At 44.3% G+C, this 26,198-nt stretch overlaps 1 protein-coding gene across 1 annotated transcript in view; it reads right to left on the bottom strand.

Moving 5' to 3' along the window:
- LOC130493177 (phospholipid-transporting ATPase ABCA1-like) overlaps positions 1–26,198 on the bottom strand; it is a gene marked incomplete at both ends in the record, with an annotated part of 62,272 nt that overhangs the window by 11,879 nt on the left and 24,195 nt on the right. The window contains 13 exons of the mRNA XM_056866880.1: positions 1,197–1,336; positions 2,952–3,083; positions 3,170–3,341; positions 4,128–4,238; positions 5,977–6,181; positions 7,454–7,675; positions 10,212–10,434; positions 11,477–11,653; positions 11,751–11,956; positions 12,633–12,821; positions 16,632–16,748; positions 18,121–18,260; positions 18,464–18,704. Coding sequence (XP_056722858.1) covers positions 1,197–1,336; positions 2,952–3,083; positions 3,170–3,341; positions 4,128–4,238; positions 5,977–6,181; positions 7,454–7,675; positions 10,212–10,434; positions 11,477–11,653; positions 11,751–11,956; positions 12,633–12,821; positions 16,632–16,748; positions 18,121–18,260; positions 18,464–18,704 — 2,275 coding nt within the window. The remainder of the gene's footprint in view (positions 1–1,196; positions 1,337–2,951; positions 3,084–3,169; positions 3,342–4,127; positions 4,239–5,976; positions 6,182–7,453; positions 7,676–10,211; positions 10,435–11,476; positions 11,654–11,750; positions 11,957–12,632; positions 12,822–16,631; positions 16,749–18,120; positions 18,261–18,463; positions 18,705–26,198) is intronic.

The raw sequence follows: 26,198 nt of genomic DNA, 5'->3' as shown, positions 1-26,198 counted from the left end.
AAAACGGATACTAGTCATGATGCATACCTATTCTCTACAGTATCCGAGGAGCATGCCTATTATGTTGGGTGCTGTGGAATACAGGCAGGATGCTGCTGCAGCCGTCTTGTTTGTGGGCTTCCTAGAGGCACCTGGTTGGCCACTGTATGAACAAACTGCCGGACTTGATGGCCCTTGGGCTGATCCAGCACGGCTTTTCTTATGTTCTTATGTTAACTGGCCTACAGTCTCTCCTAGTAGATAGCTCACGGGCATCAAGACATTTTTATGGTACAGATTATTAGGGAAAGGAATGAGAATAAAAATAGCCGGGTATTGTAATGCTTTTAACTACGGAGAGTACAGATTTGGGGCATATGATGCATAGTTCTGGTTACCTAAACTAAAAAAAAAAAAAGATATCGTAGAGCTGGAAAAGGGCAACCAAAGTGATCCCAGGGTGCAAGCACCCCCAGAATGGGTTATAAAAATGTTGAAGTGTTTGAGGGTGATTGGTTTAGAAAGAAGTTTCAGGTGGGTAGTTGTGTCAGCCTGCAGGAGAAGACAAGTCCAATAGCATCTTAAAAGCTTTTTCTCCCTCTCTGGAAAGGGTTGCTCAGTGCAATTAATTTAGAAGAAAAGGAAGTAGTTCTTCCCACAGGAGTTAACATGTGAAATTCACCGCTCCAGGAAGAGGGGATGCCCAAAAACTCAAAATGGACTAGACAACTTCACGGAGGCCAGATCTGCCAACAGCTATTAGCCATGATAGCTGAACAGCAATTTCATATTCACAAACAGTATGCCTCTCAGTACTAAAGTACACATGAAGCTGCCTTATACCGAATCAGACCCTTGGTCCATTGAAGTCAGTATTGACTTCTCAGACCGGCAGCAGCTCTCCAGGGTCTCAGGCAGGGGTCTTTCACACCACCTACTTGCCTAGTCCCTTTAACTGGAGATGCTGGGGATTGAACCTGGGACCTTCTGCGTGCCAAGCAGATGCTCTACCATTGAGCCACGACCCCTCCCCAGTTGAAGTAACCATTGCTGAGTAATTTGGCTGAAAGACCTGCTTACATGCTACCCAGAGGCATCACCTCTGCCAGAGACAGGATACTGGACAAGATGGACCTTCAGTCTGATCTGCCAGACCTCTTCTTATGTTCTTATGGCTACGCAGATAAGACAAGCAAGGCTAGAGAAACGAAATTTACCAGAGAGTTTACTTGTCTTTGATTTCAGTTTGTGAGGCAGGCCAACATCTATAGCCATCTGCTCCATCTCCCTTTTCACCAACTTTTCCGATAGCCCCTTCAGGCGTGCATAAAACCAGATGTGCTCTTCCACCGTCAGCCTAGGTATGGGAAGAATGATCACACTCTTTGTGAGAAAAAATTATGCATGTTGTTTGTTCTTCATATTGACCTATTACAGAAGTCCAAACATTCTCAGAGCAAAATATGTTTTCATAGGGCTCAGATAGAAAACACTAAGATCTTTGCCTGTGCATGAAATACAAACGGCAATGCTCATGGAGACTCAGTTTGCCTTGGGCCATCCAGGAAAGGGAGACTAGAATTCAGAACTGGCTCCTATGCCCTGCTATTATGCGACCCATGTCCTAGTCTTAAGAAATATGATGCATAGCAAGCCAATCTATTCTTGTGCACAGGTCACGGGGCAAATTTTCTGAGCCAAAATGCATTGCATACTAGGAAAACTTCTGGTTTGTTTGTTTTTAAAGTAAGGTCATTTGTGGACATAGTTTAAAAAAATGTACCATAACCCCTGCATTCTCAGTACATCTTAGAAACAAAAAGACAAATAAAAGGAAATAACTTATTTTAAAAAAGCAAATTCTTTACAAGCCAGCTGTGTAACTTGGAAGGGCCTAACTCATAGCCTTTGAACATCTGGCACAGGCAGTGGTCATTTAAGGCGGCTCAGAGAAGGGAACTCGTTTTGGCTGCACAGCCAGTGTGAGAGAGGAAAGGTCCTTACTTTGCAGATTACAGGACTGATAAAACATTTTTCAACCATTTGTTTCTACTGTAACATATGGAGCAAAAGTACAGGTCTGAAGATACACAGTAAACAGGCACCCAGAAGCCTCAACTAAATACTGTTTGGGGGAAACATAAATTTAACACTAGTTTTCAAACGTTCATTGCTCCTCCAGACTTTTATTGCCGGCACTAAGGTGCTTTCACCAGTGGAAGAGGGGCAATTTTCACCACTCCCCTCCCACTTTAAATCCCCACATTGTGCCAGGTCCTGTTCCTGGAGACCCCCAGAGAAGCATTTCAGTGGATGCTGTGGGGTTACAGGAAGAGGTGGGAAGGTGTCATTCCATGGGCGGAGCTCCACTCATAGGTCAGAGGATCCAGTTTTCCTGTTATGAAGTCTTTGTGTTTGTTGGGGGATGACAAGAGGACTTCCTTTCAGACATGCAATGGGAGTTTTGTGCCTCCCAAGCGCATGCTATCCCTTTTCTGAACATGACCATGGCACGTGGGGAGAATCAGCTTCAGCCTCCTGTACTATTTCCACAGCATTTTAATTGCCCCATACAGCCACTATTGTCTCCATTGCAAAAAACATGTTACTTAAATGTGGCTCAAAGCTCCCATTACGTATGTGATACGAAGTCCTCATATCACCCCACCCCCCGGAACAAATATGAACTTTTTAATGTTCAGATTGGTACAGAAGTACAACACTTGAAGGCACTGTGAAAGTAAGGGTGATAACACCCTAGAATACCAAATAGGGTGTGGTATGGTCATTGCCAACGGGTCCCATTGTTGAGTGCAATATAGGAAGGGGGGAACTGCAGTGTACCCAGGGGTATTTGTAGTGTAAAAGCCCTCTACTTTCACACACAGCCTTCCTGTCATAACGGCAGATATTCTGCTGCTTCTGAAAGAATCTGCAGTACAAGGCAACTGTGATGCATGATGTGAACTCACTCATCAAACAGGACATTGTGTTGAGGGCAGACCCCTAGATTCTGCCGAATGCTGCTGAGTTCAGAGCGGATATCTTTGCCCAGGATAAAAGCCGTGCCAGAGGTTGGTGGAAATAATCCCGTCAAGATGGACCTAAATGGAACAGAAGGGAAATTGAGTCCAAAACCACAAGAGGGAAATAGGAAACAGAGAAAGGTTTGTCCTGATTTTTCGCTTACATTGTGGTTGTTTTCCCAGCTCCGTTGTGTCCCAGGAAGGAGGTGATCTGTCCCTCATAGAAATTCAGTGTGAGGCCATCTACAGCCAGCTTTTTGCCATCACGATAAACCTTCACCAGGCTCTGAATGGATACTCCAAGGATAAGATGACTTGGCTCTTCTTCTACACAGACTGTGGGGCAGGAAAGTAAATTATTTAGTAAAGTAGAGGATATTATGAATTCTCTCAGGCTACTTAAGTACTAGGCAGGAGGGCATCAGAAGAGAGGAGGAGGAAAAGTTGGTTTTTATATGCCAACTTTCTCTACCACTTTCTCTCTCTAAGGAAGAATCAAATCGGCTTACAATCACCTTCCCTTCCCCTCCCTACAACAGACAACCTGTGAGGTTGGTTGGGGCTAAGAGCTCTAAAGAGCTGTGACTAGCCCAAGGTCACCCAGCTGGCTTCATGTGTAGGATTGGGGAAACCAACCTGGTTCACCAGATTAGCATCCACCGCTCATATGTAGGAGTGGGGAATCAAACCCGGTTCTCCAGATTAGAGTCCACCACTCCAAGCCATTGTTCTTAATCACTACACCACACTGGCTCAGTTGTTGCATTTCATGCAGACATGGCATATGGATTGCAAAAATGGCAATCCACAGGGAAGCAGTTCTTGGAAATGTAACTTCCCTAGAGGAAGTCTAATGCGTTGGAGCGCTTTCCTCTAAAGAAGCGTTGGCTGGAGCGTGTGCACACGTATGTCTGTCTGCACTAGGCTGAGTCAAGTAAGGGCAAGTTTCCTGTTGCCGTTAGGCAGGCTTAGGCTAGGTTTGTCTTGGCACTCGAGACTACAGCGTAAGAATTCCCTTGATGGAGCAGGCCAAGGTGCTTTTCTATTCAGCATTAGCTTGAGCCCTCTTGTAGACTGACTTGTCTCAGAGTGTGCAGTTAAGGTGGGAGATCAGTCACTTACTTTCAGATGATCCTGTGCGGACAGAAGGGAGCTGCTGCTGCTCAGATTCCTCACCGCACCAATAGCTCTTCAAGAAGGGAAAGTACCAGGGCCTGGGAATGCCATACTGGCCTGGAGCAGGAGACAAAGAGATTTAGGAGAATTGCGTCTCATCTTCTGGATGTGCAAACAATAAAACTGCTCTTGAAGTGGTGGATTCTATCCTTCTTGTACGTTCCCCCCCCCTCTGCCCTGCTTCCTTCAAGGAGCTTAGAGCAGCATACATGGCTCCCCCTTCCTCCATTTTACCCTCACAACAACCCTGTGAGTAGGTTAGGCTGAGAGAGAATGACTGATCTGAGGTCACCCAGCAAGCTTATGGCAGAAGGGGGATCTTAACCCAGGTGTCCCTGATTCTCGCCTACCACTGCAGCCATGACACCGCACTGGCTATTTTGTGCTACTCTGCAAACATTAAGTTGGACCCTTCCCTTATCCTACCGCTCCGCTGAGCAAAGTTTGACGCCTTCCTCCAGCCTAAGGAACCTTTCTCCAACTTAACTGGCTCTTCTGCCAATGGAATGGAGGATTACTGGATCCGGTCCTGTAGAGCTAGCCCAGCCCACATTGTCCTGCCCAGGGCGCAAATCTGCCAGAAGTCCAAGGCAGTCTTGTCATTAACTGGGTGAGGGTCTCACCGAGCCCTGAACACTCCAATTCACTCTTTGCAAAAGGCCTGCCTCTGTTTTATCTGGCAAATAGCAATAATAAAAAGAAGAAGATGAAGGCAGGGAAGGTGATGAAGGTGAAGGTGGTGAAGGAGATGGTGAAGGTGAAGAAGATGGTGAAGGTAGTGATGGTGAAGAAGATGGTGATGGTGAAGGTAGTGATGGTGATGGTGAAGGTAGTGATGGTGAAGAAGATGGTGAAGGTGGTGATGAAGAAGAAGATGATGGTGGTGAAGGTGGCGAGGGTGAAGGTGGCGAAGGTGAAGGTGGTGATGAAGAAGAATGTGGTGAAGAGGGTGAAGGTGGTGAAGAAGATGAAGACGAAGATGCAAATCATGAGAGGGAGGGCAGGAAGTGTTGGCGTCAGTGCTTGGCTCTTGTGGCCCTTTCTTACATGCCCAGGGTAATGCCAATTGCCACTTTGGGACCAGGAAGCAACTTTCCTCCAGGCCAAATTGGCCAGGGATCCTGGAGGGTTTTTTGTCATCTTCTGGGCATGGAGCAGGGGTCACTGTGTGTGTGTGGGGGGGTAGTTGTAAATATCCTGCATTATGCAGGGGGTTGGACTAGATATACCAGTTTTAACCCAATGGGCATGGCCCCTCAATGATCTCTAATGTGCATAAACAAGCCATGGATGTGTGGCTGTCTCAAGCTGCAAGGTCCTGTATTTGCTTACTTCATTTATAACCCACTTTTCTCAACATTGGGGGCCACAGTGGCTTACAACTTTCTCTCCTTCTCCATTTTATCCTCAAGGTTAAGAGTTTTATGAGGTAGGTTTTGACTGAGTGTGTGTGACAGGCAAGATTCCACAGCAGAGAAGAGATCTGTGCCTGGGTCTCCCAAATCCTAGTCTGACACTCTAACCACCATATAATGCCGCTTCTGAATCTGCTGCTAGATCTGCTGCTGTGACCACTATGAGGCTACAATGCCCTGAGATCTCCTAGGTAAGCAACCACATAGCAGTTACTATTTCCAGTAGACTTAAAAACCTGCTGCTGCGGTGCCCGGTATCTCCCAGGTTCACCCCATAGAAGCAGAGGTACCCTCAGCAGGCAGATGGATCCACCTGGGGAGGCACTGAGTACTGGAGCCCAATGAAAAGAGATTCAACCTTTCCAGTGAGGAAGACTCACCTGGGAAAACAGACTCAATGTACCAAGTCATAATCCCATACAGAAAAGTATCCAACATCATCATGTAAAAAGAAGTGGTCAGGTTGAAGCTGTCATCTTCTATGGGGCTTTCAAGGATGTTCTCCCACTGTACTCCAATGCCCTGCTCTTCAAACAGGGAGAGATATTCGCAGCCAAACCCAAAGGCTACAGGAGAAAGCAGGCTCTGGAGAGGAAAGATACTAATTACTAGTGTATTCATCAATCATATTTTAACAGGAAGAAATGCAAGCAATTGATAAGATTAGGTGTGCCATAGTTACAAACATACACTGCTTCAGGTTGGTAGCCATGTTGGTCTGCAGTAGAAGAACAAGATCTGAGTCTAGTAGTACCTCAGAGACCAACAAGATTTCCCAAGTATAAGCTTTGACTCTTGAAAGCTTAGACCCTGGAAATCTTGTTCTTTAAGGTGCAACTGGATTTGAATCTCGCTAAACAAACACTGCAGTAACCGGGATCAAATGTTTATTCAGCATGTTACCCCAGTGGATCCAATGCTGCTCCAGTGATGTTTGGTACCAAGTAGGCAGGGCAAAGAAGACAGTTTCTTATTAGTTGACTTTTGACTAGTTGTACAATCAGATGGCAAAGAACCATACCTGACTCATGGAGGACTTTTATCCTAATGTGTGGCAAAATACTCCTTGCTGATTGGCAGGACAATTTGATGACCACACTAACCCCAAAGGAGCTCATCTTATTTGAAGAGGCATAAAGAATAATGCTTAAGAATTTAAAATACCCTACAAGTGGACTACGTTAGTGAATGGGGCAGCTTCAGGAGTGGGAAGGAACTTTGTAATTGCCAGTAATTAATTTGGTGGTGGAGAAGGAGGAAGAGTAGTTGGTTTTTATATGCCGACTTTCTCCACCACTTAAGGAAGAATCAAACCGGCTTACAATCACCTTCTCTTCCCCTTCCCACAACAGACAACTTGTGAGGTAGGTGGGGCTGAGAGAGCTCTAAGAGAGCTGTGACTAGCCCGAGGTCACCCAGCTGGCTTCATGCGTAGGAATGGAGAAACCAGCATGGTTCACCAGATTAGCCTCCACCGCTCATGTAGAGGAGTTGGGAATCAAACTTGGTTCTCCAGATTAGAGTCTACCACCCAAACCACCACTCTTAACCACTACACCACACTGGGCATGTGTGGGCATGTGGTTTAAAAGGTTCCCTTCCCTCAACATCACTTCAGGAGGAAGAATGGGACAAACATGCAGCGAATCATGAAAGAGTGGAGCAGTACTCCAGGGGCCAGGCCTGTCAGTGTGGAGCGTGGAAAGGTGGGCTAAGGGAAACATTTGACCAGGCCACAGAAAATCCTCTTTGAGGCCTCATTTGGACCAGTGGTTGGCTTTTTTACTCCTCGTCGCAGTAAAAGACCCTAGGAGCTCTGCCTGGCCTAGCCTGAAACCTAAGTCCATGTTTACTCACGGCAAATATTTTGAGAGAGAAGCCAACATAATCCTGCCAGGCAACACACAGAACGTAGGGCAAGTAGAGAGTGAAGTAGATGATTCCTCCGCATGCTGCCGCCATGTTGGCCCTCGAGAATAAGGTGCTGATGAGGAAGCACTGCAAGATGGTCACCATGCCGAAGAATGACAGGAAGACGAACACCACGCTGGGATCACTGTAGGGCAGCAGGTTCCCATTCTGGATAAAGAGATGACCAGTTATAGCAGCAGAAACACTTCGGCCAAATTATGTTGTTATTTTTTAGAGAAAGAAATACACCTAGAACTATTTAAATGAACAAAGAAGACAGGGCAAAATTGTATTTGCAAGCAGGGCTACAAATGCACCAACTCATCAGGGAGAAAGTGGCTACAGCTTTCTGTCCAATACATTGTCAGCGTCAAACCTGCATTTGTGCCATTGTGTAACATAGAAAGCCCTGACCTGGATGGCCCAGGCTAGCCTTATCTTGTCAGATCTCAGAAGCTAAGCAGGGTCAGCCCTGGGATGGATGGGAGACCACAGGGCTGAGAGACCACCAAATAAGTCTAGGGTCGTTACCCAGTGGATGGCAATGGCAAACCACCTCTGACCGTCTCTTGCCTTGAAAACCCTATGGGGTTGCTATGCATTGGCTGCAACTTGACAGCACTTTACACTGTCGATGTACAGAAAGGTCCTACTGCTTAGCCATCCCCTCTAGCCACACTCACTGAGCCGAGTCCTTGGCCCTCTGTTGCCAAGCTCGATCATGGATATGGTCATGCTATTACTTTTGCATCCTTTCTTCTAGACATTCAGAGCAGGATTTTAGCCTCCATGCAGTCATGTTAGGCAGAGAGGCAATGACTTATCCAAGGCTGCCCCTGGAGTCTCTTGGCTGGGCAAGGATTTGAACGCAGGTTCCTGATGCCCAAACCAAGAACAGGAACAGGTTGCCTCTCTCATAATTCAATGATGTATTGCAGTGATTGATCTGTTAACATCCATCATAGATACGGATGGCTTCAAAGTACATGATCTGCACGGAACATCCATTGAATAAGCCAGAGATTCTTGGGATTCAAGGTAGTGGTTGGAGTGTCAAAATAGGGTGTGGGAAACCCAGGTTAGAATTCCCATGGAAGCTTACTGGGTGACCATGGACCGATCACTCTCTCAGCCTAACCTATCTCACAGGGTTATAGCAAAGATAAAGTGGAAGCAGGGAAAACAACAATATAAACTGCTTTGGGAAGAAAAACAGGGTATAAATATCTATTTTAAAAAACAACAAAAACCTCTGGCCTATGGCTACCAGGGGTCTACAGCAGTGAACTCTGAGATAGCCTTCAAGACTGTGATGAGAACAGAAACACATGGAAGGAATGCCAGAACAGGGACAAATAGAGAATTAAAATTCAAATTAGCCCTAACTCATTGACAATTGACTAGCATGGAACATTAGCAAACCCAGCAACTTCCACTCGCTACCTAGCAACGCTCCCCCTTCCGTTTCTCTCCCTATATCGAACAAAGCTGTATCCGGGTGCAGAAGGAGCTACATTTTAATGTAGAAGCCTTCCAGTCTCCCGCGTGACAGTTCCAATGTAAGGTGAGCTGCTAAGAACAAATAAAGAAAAATAGTGGCCACAGCACAACAGATGTTTAAGGATGGCTCAGCCGGTGGCTCTTTTGGAGTGAGGCATGTCATCTTCTCTCTGTCTATTTGCTTGCTTTTTTCTTTGGGCTACAAATCTGCACTGTAGAATGAGACGTTGCGTCATGTGCTTATGCAACCCTCAGCCTAGGCCTTTCGGTCACTCCAGTTCATCGATGTATTATTTATTTATTAGAGTGTTATCTCACCCTTTGCCAAAGGAGCTCAGGGTAGAGAACATGGTTCCCTCCCCAAATCTGATCCTCCTAACAACCTTGTGAGGTAGTTTAGGCTGCAAGAGGGTGACTAGGCCAAGGCCAGCCAGTGAGTTAAATGCCAGGCAGGGGATTTAAACTTGGGTCTCGCTAGTTATAGCCCAACACTCTAATCACTACATCACGCTGCCTCTAATGGAGTAAGAAGTAACAAGCAGAAGTCACTAGGAGAGCTGCTATGTAATGCTTCAGAGGCAGAAGAATGTGAGAGAAAGAGTGGAAGAAATTTGCACCACAAACGGCTCTCAGCATTTTCATACAGCTGAAGTAAGTATATGCACTACCTCAGCTTCCTGAGAAAAGAATAAAATACTGGGAAGAATAAAATACTGGTCTACCTCTCAGGGCTGTGGTACTGGTGTGGTATAGCCACCTAAGGAGACTATGACTGACTGGAGATGTAAACGAGGGTCTTCCAGTGCAATCCTGCGCAGAGTTCAGGAGGGCATTTTTGTAAAGGGAACGGGGGTTATAGTTAAGTCCTGTGAAATTTTAGGCAGCCTTCATTGCATTATTCATTGTATACACTATATCGTCTTTTTATTGCACCGTTCTCTAATTGTGTGATCCATTTTTAACACCGTTTGTTATACATATTTTTCTTACTGCGTTGTCTGAATTATGTAATCCTCCTTGCATCTCAGTGAGAAAGTAGATCAATAAGAGTTACACCCTTTATTGACCATTGAAGGCAACAGGCATTGAGGCGCCAAACTCTGCTTAGGATTGCACTGCGTGTGACTCGCAGTTTAGTCACTGCGCTAAACCAACCATCAAGGGTCCCACCGATGACCACAATGAAACCCGGAGCCAGCCGCACCTTGAGGATCAGCACCAGGAGCCCGGCGCTCAAGAGGAGGGGGATGAGGCTGCTGATGAACCAGCTGAGCCAGAGGATGCCGTTGTTCAGCCCCATGATCCTCATGGTCTCTTTCAGTCGGGCTTCCTTCTCGTACACGATCCCTTTGATGATTATCGCCACGGAGTAAATCCAAGCCAGGACCATGAAGAGAGGCATGGATCGGCTCATGACATGCAGGAAACTAGCAGGGAACCAGGCCAGAAGGAAAGGGAGGAGGGAGGCAAAGGACAGGAGTTATGATCTTGAACTGGAAGTAGGTTTGGGGCAGACAAAAAGGGAGCATTTCTTTACATCCCATCACACAACCCAATAACAGTTACCGGCCCCTCCTCCTAGCACTATGTGTTTTTAATTGCTCAAATGTTTTAATGTTTATTGTGCAAAGGAGATTACTAATTCATCACAAGATGAAGGGAGGTGTAGGGGAAGTCAACAATTCTTTATTATAGATAAAAATTTTAACAATGTTACCTATTTGTTTTTATTTTTATTGTTTATGTCATTGTTAAACTATGTGATTAATAATTTTGGAAAAATAATAAAAAATTTATTTAAAAAAATGTTTTAATGTTTATATTCACTGCCTCATGAATTGTGATCGGGTGGAAAGGTGGCATTAAAATGTTTTCAATACATAAATAAAACAAACATTTTCAATTCACTGTTTTGAGCTGCCACCTGATATGGTTTTAAAAAGATCTATCCATGAACCTGCCTGTTAGTGTTCATGAGTCGTGATAGCTGAGCAGAAAGCCGGTGGTATTATAGTTTTGACTACTAAAAGATGCTCTGCACAAACTGCCAAGAGTAAGACCATCTCCTTGTCTAGCTGGCCAGTGTTGAAACAGAATACACAAAATGTATCCCTGAGCAGTGCCGACCCAGGAAGTACAAGCTGGACCCAGGAAGTACAAGCTGCTCTTGTTATTACCATGTGGAAAGTGTCTGTGAGACAGTCCAAGCAGGATTCCTAGAATGGCTTCTTCATCTTCAGCGACACTACCTTTGACAAAATGGCACCATATAGAGAATGATTCCCATCTCTGTGTCCCACTCATAGAAGTTCTTTTCCGGCACCGTTCCCAACACTGCCAAAATGGACAGCTTAAGGGGCTGTGCCAATTGGCTACAAAATTTGCTACTTCTAAAAATTCAGGCTAATTTTGACCTAATCTGGTAGCCCTAACCATGTTGTATGACCACTCATTTACGCAGAAACTTACATGTCATCCACATAACAGGGGTACGGCATCTGCTGGATATACACGCCCGTTTTCTTCTCAGAGCCTGTTAGAGATCGGATGATTGCCTGCTCCACAACATCCTGTAGGTAAGCAAAGCCTCCCCAGACATAGCGCATGTCTTCAAAAGGGTCCGCTCGAGGACCTGGGTCCCAGAACCTGCACCAAAGCACCACAGATTATTGCCTGTTGGACACTCTAGAGCTGGCTTCTCTGCATCTGTGAACTCAACAACGTCTCTCTGAGGAACACTCACCCGTCCTTAATTTTGTTCGTCCTTTCTACATTGTCTATGTCCATCCGTATCTTGTATTTGACGTGGTGAGGCAACTTTGTGCTGCCAGGAGCAACTTCAGGGAAGACGATGCTTGCCCAAAATCTCCGCTGGTCCAGCAGCTCCATGGACTTGTTGATAAGACGCACCTCGTTTGGCACAGGTTCCAGCTTGTCCAAATTGACACACTGGGATGAAAGCAGAAAATGAATCAGAAGTTTATTTGTGGCGTTTTTTTTGTTTTTTTTGCTGATTTTAGCTGTTGTTTCTGGAATACTGCTGATAGCTAGTTTAGTGAGTTTTAAATTTGTTTTAATTACTCTGTATAAAGTTTACATTGTTTCATTTTACATTGCAAGTTGCTTCATGCAGACTCTGTTTATTTTAAAAAAAATTCTATCTGGCATTCTCCAAAGAGGTAAACCTCTGCCATGCTCTTCCCTCCCAACACTACACCTAGTCATTTATTTTTCTAAAATGAAAAGCCTCAAATTCTTGAGCCTTTTCTCATAGGGAAGGCAATTCAATCCCATAACCATTTTACACAGCCATCCTAACGAGAGTTACTCCCTTCTAAGTCCACTGAAGTCTACCTTCCTGAACCTTTTCCCCGCACTCTTTTTGAGTTGCAGTGACCAGACCTGTACACAGACACACCATAGATCTACAAAAGGGTATTACAATCCTGGCCTTTTCCCCCAGTTCCTCTCCTAATAATCCCAAGCATAGAACTTGCCTTCTTCACATCGTTTTCTAAACCACCATGGAGAAAAATATAATTGTCCTGAGGAATAAAGAAGGCCCAACCATTGGCTTTGAGGGAAAGGAGAGGCGAAAGTGTCCAAGAACCAACAGGATACTCACTTCCATGAATCGGGAAATAGTCATAACAGCACGATCTGTCTCGTTGAAAGCATCCCTCCAGGAGTAGGTTGAGCCATTCACTGTCTGAACATCCTCTGGGTATTTTGCCAAGAACACAGCAACATCCTCAACCGTCCAGTTTGAACCTTCCAAGTAGTGGCGCCAGAGGTCCTTGTTCTTTAGTAAAGTCTAATGTTATCAACACAGGAAAGACAATTACATTTGCTTTACCTCTGAAGTTACTATTTTCACTTAAGCCAGAAGCCATACAACTGCAATTCTGGGTGCACATTTCACTTGGCTTTGGTGATGGACCATTTTTTATGTCAGCCCATTTATCACTCTACCAACTCTCCAGGGCATTCTCTCTCTCGCCCTGGCACTTGGGTTTTCTGAATTCTAGCCTGTGGCCCTCTTCAGCGGCGTTCTGATTTTGAAGCATCCCCACTCAACACTTGTGAAGTATACCACTTGGGCAACTGACTCTTTCCACCCCGTTGACCTACCTTATAAAAGCCATCTACCCATTCGGAAATCATACAACTTTTTTTTAATTTTTATTTTATATTAGAGGGGTACAGAAAGGAAAAAGGGAGGGGGAAATAATATAATATACATCAACCTCTGAGCTTCCATGTAATTTAAATTTAAGAAATAAAGGAAAAATACTACCAGATGTTATATCATTCAAAACATTACTCCGTCTCAAGATTCTCTTAGAAGAGAGAAAATATGCTTCTTCCACTAATATGTCTATCAAATGTCTTAAACTTATGTACCGGTATATCTTATATAGGAAATCATACGACATTCATGGGACTGTACCAGAAAAGTTTTGAAATGGAGGGGGGATGCTCCTGCTTTTAAAAAGAATCTCCCCAAATTTTGAAAAACAGTAGATCATAAGCGGTTTTAGCTTACGGTAATCCTTTCTTGCTATCCATACACAACGGGCGAGGCAGAGAATTTGGATATGCAGTTCTGTGCCTGTATTCTGAAGTGGAATAGTCACAGAAAGGTCACCTATCTGTCCAGGAACTCTACCATTAAAACAAGGTGTAAAGTGAAGGATGAACTAAAAGAGTGAACTAAAAACCTGCCCGCTTATCTTGCCCTCTCTGGTATTGACTTGTGCCTTTCCCATTTCTATTTTTGTTTCAGCAGGTGGCAGCCTTGAACAGCGTATCTGGGAAAACTGATACCACTGCCAAAAGAAAACAAACAACCCACACTGAGAACGGGAGAGGCTCAGGAGAAGAAACTGTTTTGGTGGCTGCTAGCTGTTAAGCTCTGCCAGTGTATTCTGAAGGGTTCTCCACTAGAAGTGTGGGCAAAGAGACAGTGAAGTATGATTGGATAGAAAGGGATGATCCAGTACAGGAATGCTCTATAGACAACAAATGACAGCACAGTAAAGCTAGACACAAACAAGCCAGGAACCAATTCTGCTCTGTACAATCAAACAAAAAGCAGGAATGGTGCACAGCTGGTGTTCCAGTTTATGATGAAGAGTTTATAGTTGCCAAATGTGGCTCCCCAAAGATGAAGTTAATACCTGGACCCTGTAGATCCATTCTGCTAGCTTTCCTCCACTGCAAGGAGCCTTCCCTTGAGGCAAGAGGCTTGAGAATATTATTATTATAATGTGCAGCAGTGGACAGGAAGGAAGAAATCTACAACTTACGCTATCCAGTTAAGAAAACAGTCAATTGCAATGGAGCCTTGGCTTAAGGCCATTTCTAGAATTTATCATCACTTTGTACTTTGAGTTTCTGTGATTTTTAACTTTCAAAAAAAAAGATCATCTCCAGCAAACCTGCCAACCTGAAAATCTCCTCTGCTCTTACCACTGGCCATCTCTGGGTGGCTTCCAAGCATGAGGGTGCTGGCTACAGAGTCATTTTCTGGTAGATGCACAGCCAACCATGTGATGCTCTTCTCACATGCACCAGTTCTACTGTTTAACAGCTTTCTGACTGTGTCTGGGTCCCTTCTCTAGCAAGTGGTCTCGGTTCAACAAAACTGCTTGGATGTCTAGCTGGATTTGAACATAGTATCCCTGAATTTTCAGGATGAGTATCTTTAATGATTAATGAACCATCCTGTATTGTATGATGCTGCCTACTACACCCTTCCTTCCATGCATCCACAGGGAACATCAAGGCAATTTTCTACTGTACGCTTTGCCACAATTTGCACCTGAGGCATGTAGAAGTTTTCTAATAACTTAAAAGGATGATATAGATTAGTGGTTCTCAACCTTTTTCCGATTGTGGCCCCCTTCCGACCTTGTTTCGTTCCCCGTCCTACCAGTAGAAAGGTAGCTATTTAAATGTTTTGTTTGTAAATAGCCAAGGAACAAAGAAGCACAAACAGCCACACAAAATGCACACATGCCATTCTTATTGAGAAACTGAAATTTACAAAAATATACCCTACAAATAGGGGATACGACACGCTAACAACAATGTTCACATACAAGGGAGAACAAAGCCTCTACCACCGTTGCACAAGATTACAGCAATACAAAAATCCACAGTTGCAAATGATGCATAGAAGTGCAATGAAGAAAGTCATGCGTTAGGTTTTCATGTGTTTGTTTTCTTCACTTCTCACTTCCCTCTATGGCCCCCTAGTCTCATGCCGTGGCCCCCCATTTATGCAATTTTCACTTGTGGCCCCCTTGGAATATCCTGCGGGCCCCCGGAGTGGCATATGGCCCCAGGTTGAGAACCATTGATATAGATGACGGATATGAACAACCATTTATCGAGTGGTAACTTGCCACAGGGTACATGGAGCCTCTTGGTAAGCTATGTGGGTATAAATGACCATTTCAGCACTCATTTGTTCCTAAGAAGTAACATTTTCTTGACTTATTGGCAGGATGGTATAGATTACTAGGTACCCCAGAGCAAAAAAAGCTCTCCCTCAGGGTAGTTTTGTGGCTTACACGCATTCTCCAAGCACCCTGCCAAAAAGTAGTGATAACTTTGCTATACATCAGAAGCAGGAGTGTTGTATAGTGTGTGATAAAATCATCTTACATATCTGGCCTGAAAAACAGGGTAAGAGAGCTGACGTTTCCTGTCAGCACAAGTGCGTATCACCAGCTTATGCGGAAATTATGGCAAGTTACCACTTTATAAACCATCATCTGTATCCACCCAACACTGTGGATGAACCTAGTACTCATCAGGTTGGTGGGGGAACATGGAAGAGGAATGTGTGACTTCTCATTGAACAGAACAGCACATTTTACTTTGAAGCCAGGTCAAAGCTCAAGACCACACGAGTCTCCAGAATGAAACACATCAAGCTACACGACTGTCATTGGACCGAAAAGCTTCTGAAACAATACTTTAATTGAACGTGATTTATTGTTGTTATTCTCTGCAGTAAGTTATTAAATATATCTCTCATTTAAGGGCGAGGTATAAATCAAATCAACTCAAATAAATTTCCAGAGTCGGGCAGGGGAAGAGAGAGGCATACAGCCGGTGAGGTAATACTTAATCACATCCTCCTCTAGTTCTGAGACCCATATGATGTGATTATGCATAACAGAATGTGAAAATGCCTGCGCTTGAATATCCTCTGCCTTCACATTCATCTGAGCCATCCCCTTGACAGTAGTACATTCACAGCAGCCTACAGAGGGAGGGGTGCGTGAGGGTGATTTATGCCCCAGTCAGGATTTGCTCCAGTTAAGCGGTACAAATCATCCTAACTGAAATCATAAAGGGAAATGCTGTCTAGAGATTGGCACCTTCTCTTCTCCATGCCAGGACGCTGTCACGTTGAACCGGCAAGAGGCCCTGTACACAAGCAACTTTGTCAAAAGAATTTAGCTGCTGCACAGATGTGCACGTATTGGCTTGAGGCTGAAGTGCCAAGTCAAGGCGCTCAAACAAACAGATTCAAGACAAGCCTACAGGCCACAGGACGACTATCTAGTGTTATCTGAGGGAGGAGGGAAGCAAGTTACGGCATACTGACCCGAACCACGTCCATTTCCTGTCTTTTCTCCATGAAAGTTAGTATCCTCGGTCTTATCTCTTCCCACATCCCTCCGAGATCACGGAAGACACCTAGCTCCTGGAATGTCTTGTTTACCTGGCAGAACAGTGAAAAGGGGCAAAGGTTACATCAAAACTGCAGAACAAACAGAAAATGGCGATTCCCAGATTTCTGCCATCCTGTCCCCCTTGGCCCTGGGCTTTGTTCCTCTGAGTCCACAGACCAGGGATTAAATGAATTCCTGAGGTTAAAACACCAAAGGCCAGTTCCAAGGTTTCTTTTTCTTGTTTGTCCTATTTGTTTTTGAGCATGTGCTTAGGTCAGCAAATGTAGAACATGAGCTGGGAACTCCTGGAAGCTGACCAGAGTTGCGTAAGCAAGCAGAATGGCTTCATATGGCATAGGATCAGCCAGAGGTACACCAGGTTGCCATCACATTCAGTCCAGTCACCAACCAGACACTGCCTCCTTAGGGGAGGAGATGGTTGTGTTCACCAAACCTGCCAGTTTCCCCATCCTTCTAAAAGAAAAAAAAATGACCGAAATCTTTTGGAGAGGGATAAAATTATTGCAATGTCCTGAGCTGCCAGTTCTTGAACAGGAGAGAGCCAGTGTGGTGTAGTGGTTAAGAGCGGTGGTTTGGAGCAGTGGACTCTAATCTGGACAAGAAGAAGAAGAGTTGGTTTTTATATGCCGACTTTCTCCACCACTTAAGGCAGAATCAAACCACCTTACATCACCTTCCCTTCCCCTCCCTACATCAGACACCCTGTGAGGTAGGTGGGGCTGAGAGAGTGTGACTGGCCCAAGGTCACCCAGCTGGCTTCATGCGTAGGAGAGGGGAAACAAATCCAGTCCACTAGATTAGCCTCCGCTGCTCACGTGGAGCGAGGAATCAAACTCCAGATCAGAGTCCACAGCTCCAAACCACCACTCTTAACCACTACACCATGCTAGGTTTGATTCCCCACTCCTCCACATGAGCAGCGGACTCAAATCTGGTGAACTGGGTTGGTTTCCCCACTCCTACACATAAAGCCAGCTGGGTGACCTTGGGTTAGTCACACGCTCTCAGCCCCACCTACCTCACAGGGTGTCTGTTGTGGGGAGGTGAAGGGAGATTGTAAGCTGTGAGTCTTCCTTAAGCGGTAGAGAAAGCCGGCATATAAAAACCAGCTCTTTTTCTTCTTCCATCTAGCTCAGCAATGTCTACTTCAAATGGCAATGGTTCTCCAACGGTCTAATGCAACGGTCTTTCTAAGCCCCGTTACCCAAGAACTAATGGGAGATGCCAAAGATTGAACCTGAAACATGCAAGTGCTCTAACACTGAGCTATGACTCCCTCCTGAAGATATAAACAAGAGTGCTTTAACTCCTTCCAGAGACAGACAGCAAAATGCTTGCGGGTACACAGATGGCATTTCCCCAAGACAGTTGTAGAAATGAAACCAGATGCAGGGAACTTACCTCAGACATCACCGCCCTTGTAGCTGGTGTGTCAGGTGTGTACAAGACTTTTCCTACAAGCAAAGGCTTCAAGGCTCTCCATATAATGCGGGAAAGTGGACTGGATTCCAGAGTCTTCATGAGGTCATTGCAGTAGGGTGCTGTAAAAAATAATAATAAATTCTGTGGGCTGTGCTCAATACACAGTATCTGTCTACCCAACCCCACAAATTCCTTCCAGTAAGCACCTGCCCACCCACGCTCCATATTTTATGTAGCCCACTGCATCTTCTGTAATGGAAGGGACCATGCTCTCACAAATCAACACAAAACACATACCGTTTTGTCAATGAACGCAACTTACTTGTGGAGTTATCATAGAAATCAGCTACCTCTTCATCTGTGTTATTGACACTAAAGATGGCTTTGTAATTGCTGTCTTCCAACCAATTGAGAGACTTAATTTGCAACCCCCCTCCTTCTGGATGGCCGCAAACAATACGGGACACTGCTTGGTAAATTTCGGTAGAAGAACTAGTGTGGTTCACATTGGTCAAGAACAATACTTCCTGCCTCATGTCACTCCAGCTTTTTATGCTCACGAGCTGTAGTTCAGAAGAAAAAAGGAGAGAGGAAAACTTAATGAAGACCCAAATACAGATTAAGAACATAAGAAGAGACCCCTGCTGGATCACAGCATTGGTCCATATAGTCCAACATCTTGTTTCACACAATGGCCAACCAGTTATCCTGGAAGGCCAACACACAAGCCACAGAGAGCAAGGCCTTTCCCTGATGTTGCCTCCCAGTTCTGGTCTTCGGAGGTATACTAGCTCTGTATATGAAGGCTCCTTCCAGTCCCTGTGGCTAGTAACCATTGATGGACCTATACTCGCTGAATCTCCCCACAAATATTTATTTTATTTACTTATTAAAAAATGTGTATCCCACTTTCCAACCTTGCAAGGGCTGCCAAAGCAGCTAACAATTTGAAACATACATGATAACATTACATTTTAAAATCAACCCTTCTCCTAAGCACATAACATTAAAACGATTTTTAAAAACCAGAGATGAAATTAGGGTTGCCAACCTCCAGATACTAGCTGGAGATCTCCTGCTATTACAACTGATCTCCAGCCGATAGAAATAAGTTCACCTGGAAAAAAGGGCTGCTTTGGCAATTTGACTCTATGGCATAGGAGGAGATAAAATTGACTCCTATGCCAGCTTTGGAAAATAAAGCCTGTTCTTCTGATCACAGCCCTGTCTTGTTTCTTGTCACATGAGAAATTGACATGCTGTTGGGAACTATTCTTCTCTGTGCAGAAAGTCATTAAGGCATCTGGGAGGTGTTCCCAGTCCAGGAAGCAAATTCTTCTCAGAAGAATACCAAGCCGCCCCGGACTTTTCCTGTCCTAAGAAGACAGCACAACCCGCCTGCCCACCCGCTTTTGTTTGAGTAAGCTGCTTACATTCCACAGCATTCCCAGCCACTGAAGGAATGGAATACGCTGTTCTGAAGGAACAGAATCCATCCATTAGTGGGATTATGCAATTATCCCACCCCAAGAGAATTCCCTTCCCTCCATTAGAAAGATTGGGGTGGAGTAGCCAAGGCAGGAAATCAACGAACACAATGAATGAAGGTGCCCTTGTTTCTACTCTTCAATTTTCTTGGGGCGCGATTATTAGCACTGTGGGCTGCCATGTAAACAACTCCGCAAAAGCCACTGGAGATAACCCCGTTTGGATTCAGCCAAAGCCTGTAAACTTAGATTAGCTTGATTTGTGCAAGCAGTGACATTTTTAGAAGCCCAGTAAGTGCATTAGCGAGCATACATCTACTATACCCAAAAGAAAAGTGCTTTTTTTGCTGTGTGATATACATCCTCCCCCTCCAAAAACATCTGAAGAAGACCCACCCCCTGAACCTGAAGATTCCTGCAACACACATGATGAAAGAGAAGCAATCCACAAGCATGATGAAGCCACATAAATATCCAGGACTGATAGGAAATTGAAATGTGTGAAATTAGATCCTGAAAGACAGCAGCACACATACGCAAGTCACAACTTCAGCTTTGTCACATCCGTATCTTAATCTTTCTCCAAGAGTCTCATTTATCAAATTTAGTTAGCACCACAGCCCTTTTAGGTGGGTTAGAATGAGAAGTAGTGACTTTGGCCCAAGACTACTGAGCTCCCTGCCCCAGGATGTGGTGATGGCTGCCAACTTGGAAGTCTTTAAGAGGGGGGTGGACATGTTCTTGGAGGATACTAGTAGTCATGGCTACTAGTCAAAATGAATACTAGTCATGATGCATACCTATTATCTCCAGTATCAGAGGAGCATGGCTATTATATTAGGTGCTATGAAACACAGGCAGGATGCTGCTGTAGTCGTCTTGTTTGTGGGCTTCCTAGAGGCCCCTGGTTGGCCACTGTGTGAACAGACTGCTAGACTTGATTGGCCTTGGTCTGATCCAGAATGGCTCTTCTTATGTTAAGTTTAGTGCAGGGGCAGATTGGCCATTTAACTTACAGTGAACATGAACACATGAAGCTGCCATATACTGAATTCGACCCTTGGTCCATCAAAGTCAGTATGGACTACTCAGACCAGCAGCGGCTCTCCAGGGTCTCAGGCAGAGGTCTTTGACATCACTTACTTGCCTAGTCCCTTTAACTGGAGATGCTGGGGATTGAACCCGGGACCTTCTGCATGCCAAGCTGATGCTCTACCACCGAAGCACAGTCCCTCAAAGTGGGCCACTGCCCTAGAGGGTTGCTGGTGGTGGCCAAACCCCAGCAACTATGCCAGCACCTCTGGGGCCACTTGGTACAGACCCTTCATTGGTAATCAGTATCAGCTCACCAATTGTGTCCTCCTGCACTGCTGCCATTTTGTGGGATGAGCCAATGTCAGTAGCACCACAGGAGCTGCCCAGCTGGGTTTGCTTCAGGGCCTTTTTGTACTTCCCAGTCTGTTCCTGGTTTTCATAACTGAGTGGAAACCTGAACCCAGCCCTTCCTGATCCATCACTAGCCATGAAACCTCACGGGCTTTCAGTTCCCTAAATGTAAGTTCATTCCTCCTTCCAGAGGGATTAAAATTGGGTGGCACCCAACCATGAAGTTGGGTGGCACTGAGGCTTAACTAGGTTTGAGGCATTCGGTTAGTCCTGCCCTTGAGACTGCCTGAATCGGCCACTTTAATTTAAAAGAAGGGAAATAATGAAGGTCTTTGGAGAGAACTGACACCATCAGTGTGATTGTACAAGAGCTGACAACAGCCCAAGAAATGAGTATACCAAGCCCCTGTGGCAGCAGTGAGGCGACAGGTTGATGCAAAATAAATTTCAAAAATCACTGTTGAAGGTTGCACTCCTGTGCGTATTTTCCTGGGAATGAGACCCACTGAGACGGGATTTACTTCTAAATGAACATGCATAGGATTGCAGTCTTCATCAGATTTCTTTATTTTCTGTTTAATTTTTTTTTAAGTGTACTTTAAAAATCAATAAAGGTAAAGCTTATAAAGAACTGATGCATTAACTTCATTTTATTTTGTGTGCCCCTTTTAATATATTTATTTATCTATTTATTTAAATGTGTTTGTGCTACATTTGGGGAGGGGCCTGTGGCTCAGTGGTAGAGAATCTGCTTTGCATGGAGAAGGTCCCATGTTCAATCCCCAGCATCTCCAGATAAAAGAATCAAGCAATAAGTGTTGTGAGAGACCACAGTCCTTGAGACTCTGGAGCTTCATGGTCCAATAGTATGAATCAGTAAAAGGCAGCTTCACGTGATTAAAAAAACTCCAAAGTAATCCTATCTAAAAGAGGTGAAAGTTGGTGCAAGTTTTCTCAGTTGTTACCCCAGTTTGCAGAATGCCCTCACTCAGAAGACTTTGAGGTTCATCAGTGTTCCTTTCTCCTGGCTTTTAGATTTGTCCTGCAAGATCTTTGGCTAGCCAGAGGGAGGAACATACTGTCCTTTTTAAAAAAAGGTTTGCTGCTGCTTTGGCATTTAGCTTGGTTTTAATATATATATATACACATCCCAATATTTGTCTTATCTAAGTTCACGATGCAGCCAAGAATTACCATAAAAAAATGTTAATAACAGGTGAAAAGGCACACACAGATAAAAGCAACAGAATAATTCAAAATAAATCACGGTAAGGCAAATTAAATTGGCTAATGTTATTCAGCACCTTGAGTGGCTGCGGAAAGGAAGGGATCAACATTACCAATCAATTTTTAAAGAAATGTTTTCAAAATGATAGGGTGATCCAATTAGCATTGGATTCTAGAACCTACTCCTGTGGTAAGGTTAGTGGAGTCTAGAACCTAATCCTGTGGTAAGGGTTCATATGAGATGAATGTCAAGGTTTGGGATCCGTGTATTTTCCAAGGAGTGTCGGAGACAACTCAGCGTTGCTGATCACCACAAAAAGATTTACAGCACAGTGCTAAATGCCAGCCAGAAAAGGTTTATATACTTACTTAAAACATTTATATTCTGTCTTTCTGTACACCAAGGACCGTTCGAATGAGGCTAAAGTAACATTTAACAAATCAATAAAATGCTAGAACCAATCAACAATAAAGAAGCAGCAAAGGGGAAGAAGCAATAACAAAAACAACAACAACAAGCTACTCTGTAAAAACAATGTTTTCAGTAAGCATCTGAAACCAAGCAGTGATGGAGCCAATCAGGCCTCTGGTGGGGGAACAAATGACATTCCCAAGTCTAGGGGACACTATCAAAAAGGCCATTCTTAATGCAGGTGTGGGGGGGAATAAGACAGGGCTTCAAATGACGACCTAAGGGGATAGGTGCAAATGGGAAGAGACTACCCTTTCTCTATCCTAGTATCAGACATTTTAAGGCTCCCTAAGAGACTGTCCTCGCTGTAACTTGACTCAAATATCTGTCCGAAACCCCCCAAAAACCTCACACCTGGCATTGTCAAACTGATCATCCTTTTCTACTTTCCCATGTCACTTCTCTACCTTTGAGTGTGCCTTGAGCACATCTTAATTTTTAAAGATGGATTTGATCCATGTGGTCTGGTAATAATGAAGTACATAAATTCCAAGTAAGAATGCTTAAGTCTGGAGGCTAAGAATGGATATGGACTACCATGAAGACTAGTCAGAATCAGGATAAACAAAGAATAGCTCACTTCAGAGTACTGCTCCTAGACAGTACCACTTTGGGTTGCAAATAGTCATTTTCATATTTGATAACTATCCCCCCCCCCCCTGAAAAAATAAATAAGTCACAATGTAAGGCTAGAATTCTTCTGACATCTAGTGTTCTATGGGGAGTGGGGGTTTGTTTTGTTTTTAAAGTAACACTTGATCACATTTATTTCCACCTGTAGTCTGAAGTAACACTGTCCACAAACAGTTGGCTACTCAAATTACTATTTAAAGTACTGGATGACTCTCACTAGTTGCGAGAACAACTTGTCAAAAGGGTAATTCACACTGTTCGCACCAAGAGATAGTGGTGTGAATCTAGGAGCAGTTCATTATTCTGTGAGCACGCTTTACCAGCTGGAACAGGATATTAGCACATCTTTTCTGACCCAGCAGTGACTTAACAGGTGTTATAGTATATATTTAAAACGTAATATAATAAACAAGTCTGTAAACCAGCCTCCAAGCATTCAGAAGCCTCGTGAGTTACTGTACCAGCAGCTGTCAGAACCAGCTACAAGGGCCAGCAGTGAAATGGCTGGTGGCCATTTGCTAAAAACACTAGGAAAAGTTGAAGGCAGCAGGAAAAGAGGAAGACCCAGCATGAGATGGATGGACTCTGTAAAGAAAGCCGAGGCTCTCCGTTTGCAAGCAGGAGAAAATGAGGCCACACTAGTGGGCAGGAAAAGACACAGGAGAGCAAGGTGCAAGGTAGAGAGATTTTTTAGCTCTTCTAGTTCCCTACGTGTTTCACAATCTTATTCGTCGGGGGATCTAATACAAAATACAATATGATGAAGCAAACTGTGAAACACGTAGGGATCTAGAAGAGCTAAACAAACACTCTAACTTGCAACTTGCTCTCCTTTGTCTTTCCCTCAGTCTGCATGCCCTGAGCAAGTGATAGGACGTTTTAGAGGTCATTAATTCATAGAGTTACCATAAGTTGGAAGCGATTTGACAGCACTTCACACCACATAAAGAAAGCACTACAACTCCCCTTTGCTATGACTTTTCGTGAGAAGCCAGGTATTGTTGGGAATGAGGAACTGAACAAATAAACAGCAGGATGCTGTAGTTGAGAAGGGGCCACACTCACAGATGCTTGCAACTATCAGTTCTGCTGCTACAGTCATTTTCAAGCTTCCAAACACAGGAAAACTAATTCAAAGTTTACTAGGTAAACATAGGGTTGCCAACCTCCAGGTACTAGCTGGAGATCTCCTGCTGATAGAGATCAGTTCACCTGGAGAAAATGGCTGCTTTGGCAATTGGACTCTATGGCATTGAAGTTCCCCCTTCCCCAAACCCCACCCTCCGCCCCCAAAATCTCCAGGTATTTCCCAACCTGGAACTAGCAACCCTAAGTAAACGAGATCCGACAGACACACCAATGGCATAAAATCCTGACCTATTCAAAACCCATCAGGGTTATGAACAGAATGAATTTCAGAGCTAACTTTGACTTCAATTAATGCCTCACAAGATATCATCCTAATGCATGCCTTCGGCTCCCAGCTGCCCAGCTTAGTTGATTTTCTGTAGACTTGCTGGTTAAAGAGACCACCTGGCCTTGCTTTTGACCATTTTAAAGGCCCCACGCTAAGCCTTCAACATCTAGAAGCAGACAATTTAAAAACTACACACACTGGAATAGATTATGCATATCAGCACTGTCTGCCTGGAGGATTTATTGTTTTCAAACACGGACACAGACCCCAGATGGATGGCAATCCCACTAGCTCAACTCTCATCTCACTTCTAGGGCAATCAAGTGATGGGAATAAGCCTCCATTCCTTCAAAGCATTTGACACATAAAATTGAGCAAGCCACACCATGAGAAGCAACTTTAGGTCAAATGGTAGTTTTCATGCAAACGTTAGGGGGCTGCTTTTGCTTTTAACTGGAATAGGGCTGCAGGAAAGGTAGTGACTGTTGCTTGGGAAAACTACCAGAAATAAAAAAGCAATGTTCCTCAGCAAGGCAGCCACATCAGCAAAGAGAATGTCACATGGTTTCATTTTTTTTTAACCTCAGACAAGAAAAAGAGAGATTGAACCGCCATAAAGTTTCCATGTGATGTAACAGGAAACAGCTGTAACCAGAAAGCTCAAGGCAAAAAAAAATAAAAAGTACAATTTGAACTCGCAGGACAGTCAATCTTCTCTGTTAACTGGCCGCAGTTTTATTTTCATTCCCACAAGTTTTGCTTATCCCATTTCCATTTTTCAGTCAAGGAAACCGTCGCAGGGTCTCGAATTCAACTGGGTGCAACCTCTCCCCCCTCAGGAAATAGAGCTTTCCCAGTGAACGCAGAATGAGGGTGGGGTATGTCTCACTCTGCCATTTCTGTAGAAGCGAAATCCTCAACGATCTCGAGTGACCTTAGACAGCTCGCTGAGAGGTTACTATAGTTCAGGGCCTAAAAGCTCCCAACGCTGACGGGCAATAAAACACAAGTAATCGGAGCACTTGGAGTTATTTCTCTTCGTTTGATTCAAATGGCGGCTTTCAGAAAGAGAAGAAAACATTTTTTTTTTTTTAACTGAAAGCACTCCACATAAGGCTGGCGCGGAAACAATTGACAGTGTAACTTCGTTTACTGAAAGGGCTTGAAAAACAAGACTGTCTCCAGTCACCCATGCCATTTTCACAGCAACCCCTCTGCTGGGTTCTCGAGCTCAACCAAGTTCCATCCACGTCCACTCATAATTTTGGGATTTTGCATCCCAACAATCTGCTGAAAATCAGCTCTCCACACCTCACATCCAACCTCAGGCTTCTTCCTAGAACCTGTTTCTAATACCTGGAACATGAGTTGTGGAATTGCGCATATCAAATGGTACTTCATTCTCTCGCTCACAGGGTACTTCTAGTGTGTATCC

Source organism: Euleptes europaea, unplaced genomic scaffold, assembly GCF_029931775.1.
Source record: "Euleptes europaea isolate rEulEur1 unplaced genomic scaffold, rEulEur1.hap1 scaffold_99, whole genome shotgun sequence".
Taxonomy (NCBI): Eukaryota; Metazoa; Chordata; class Lepidosauria; order Squamata; family Sphaerodactylidae; genus Euleptes; species Euleptes europaea.
This window is presented reverse-complemented; position numbering and strand designations above follow the sequence as displayed.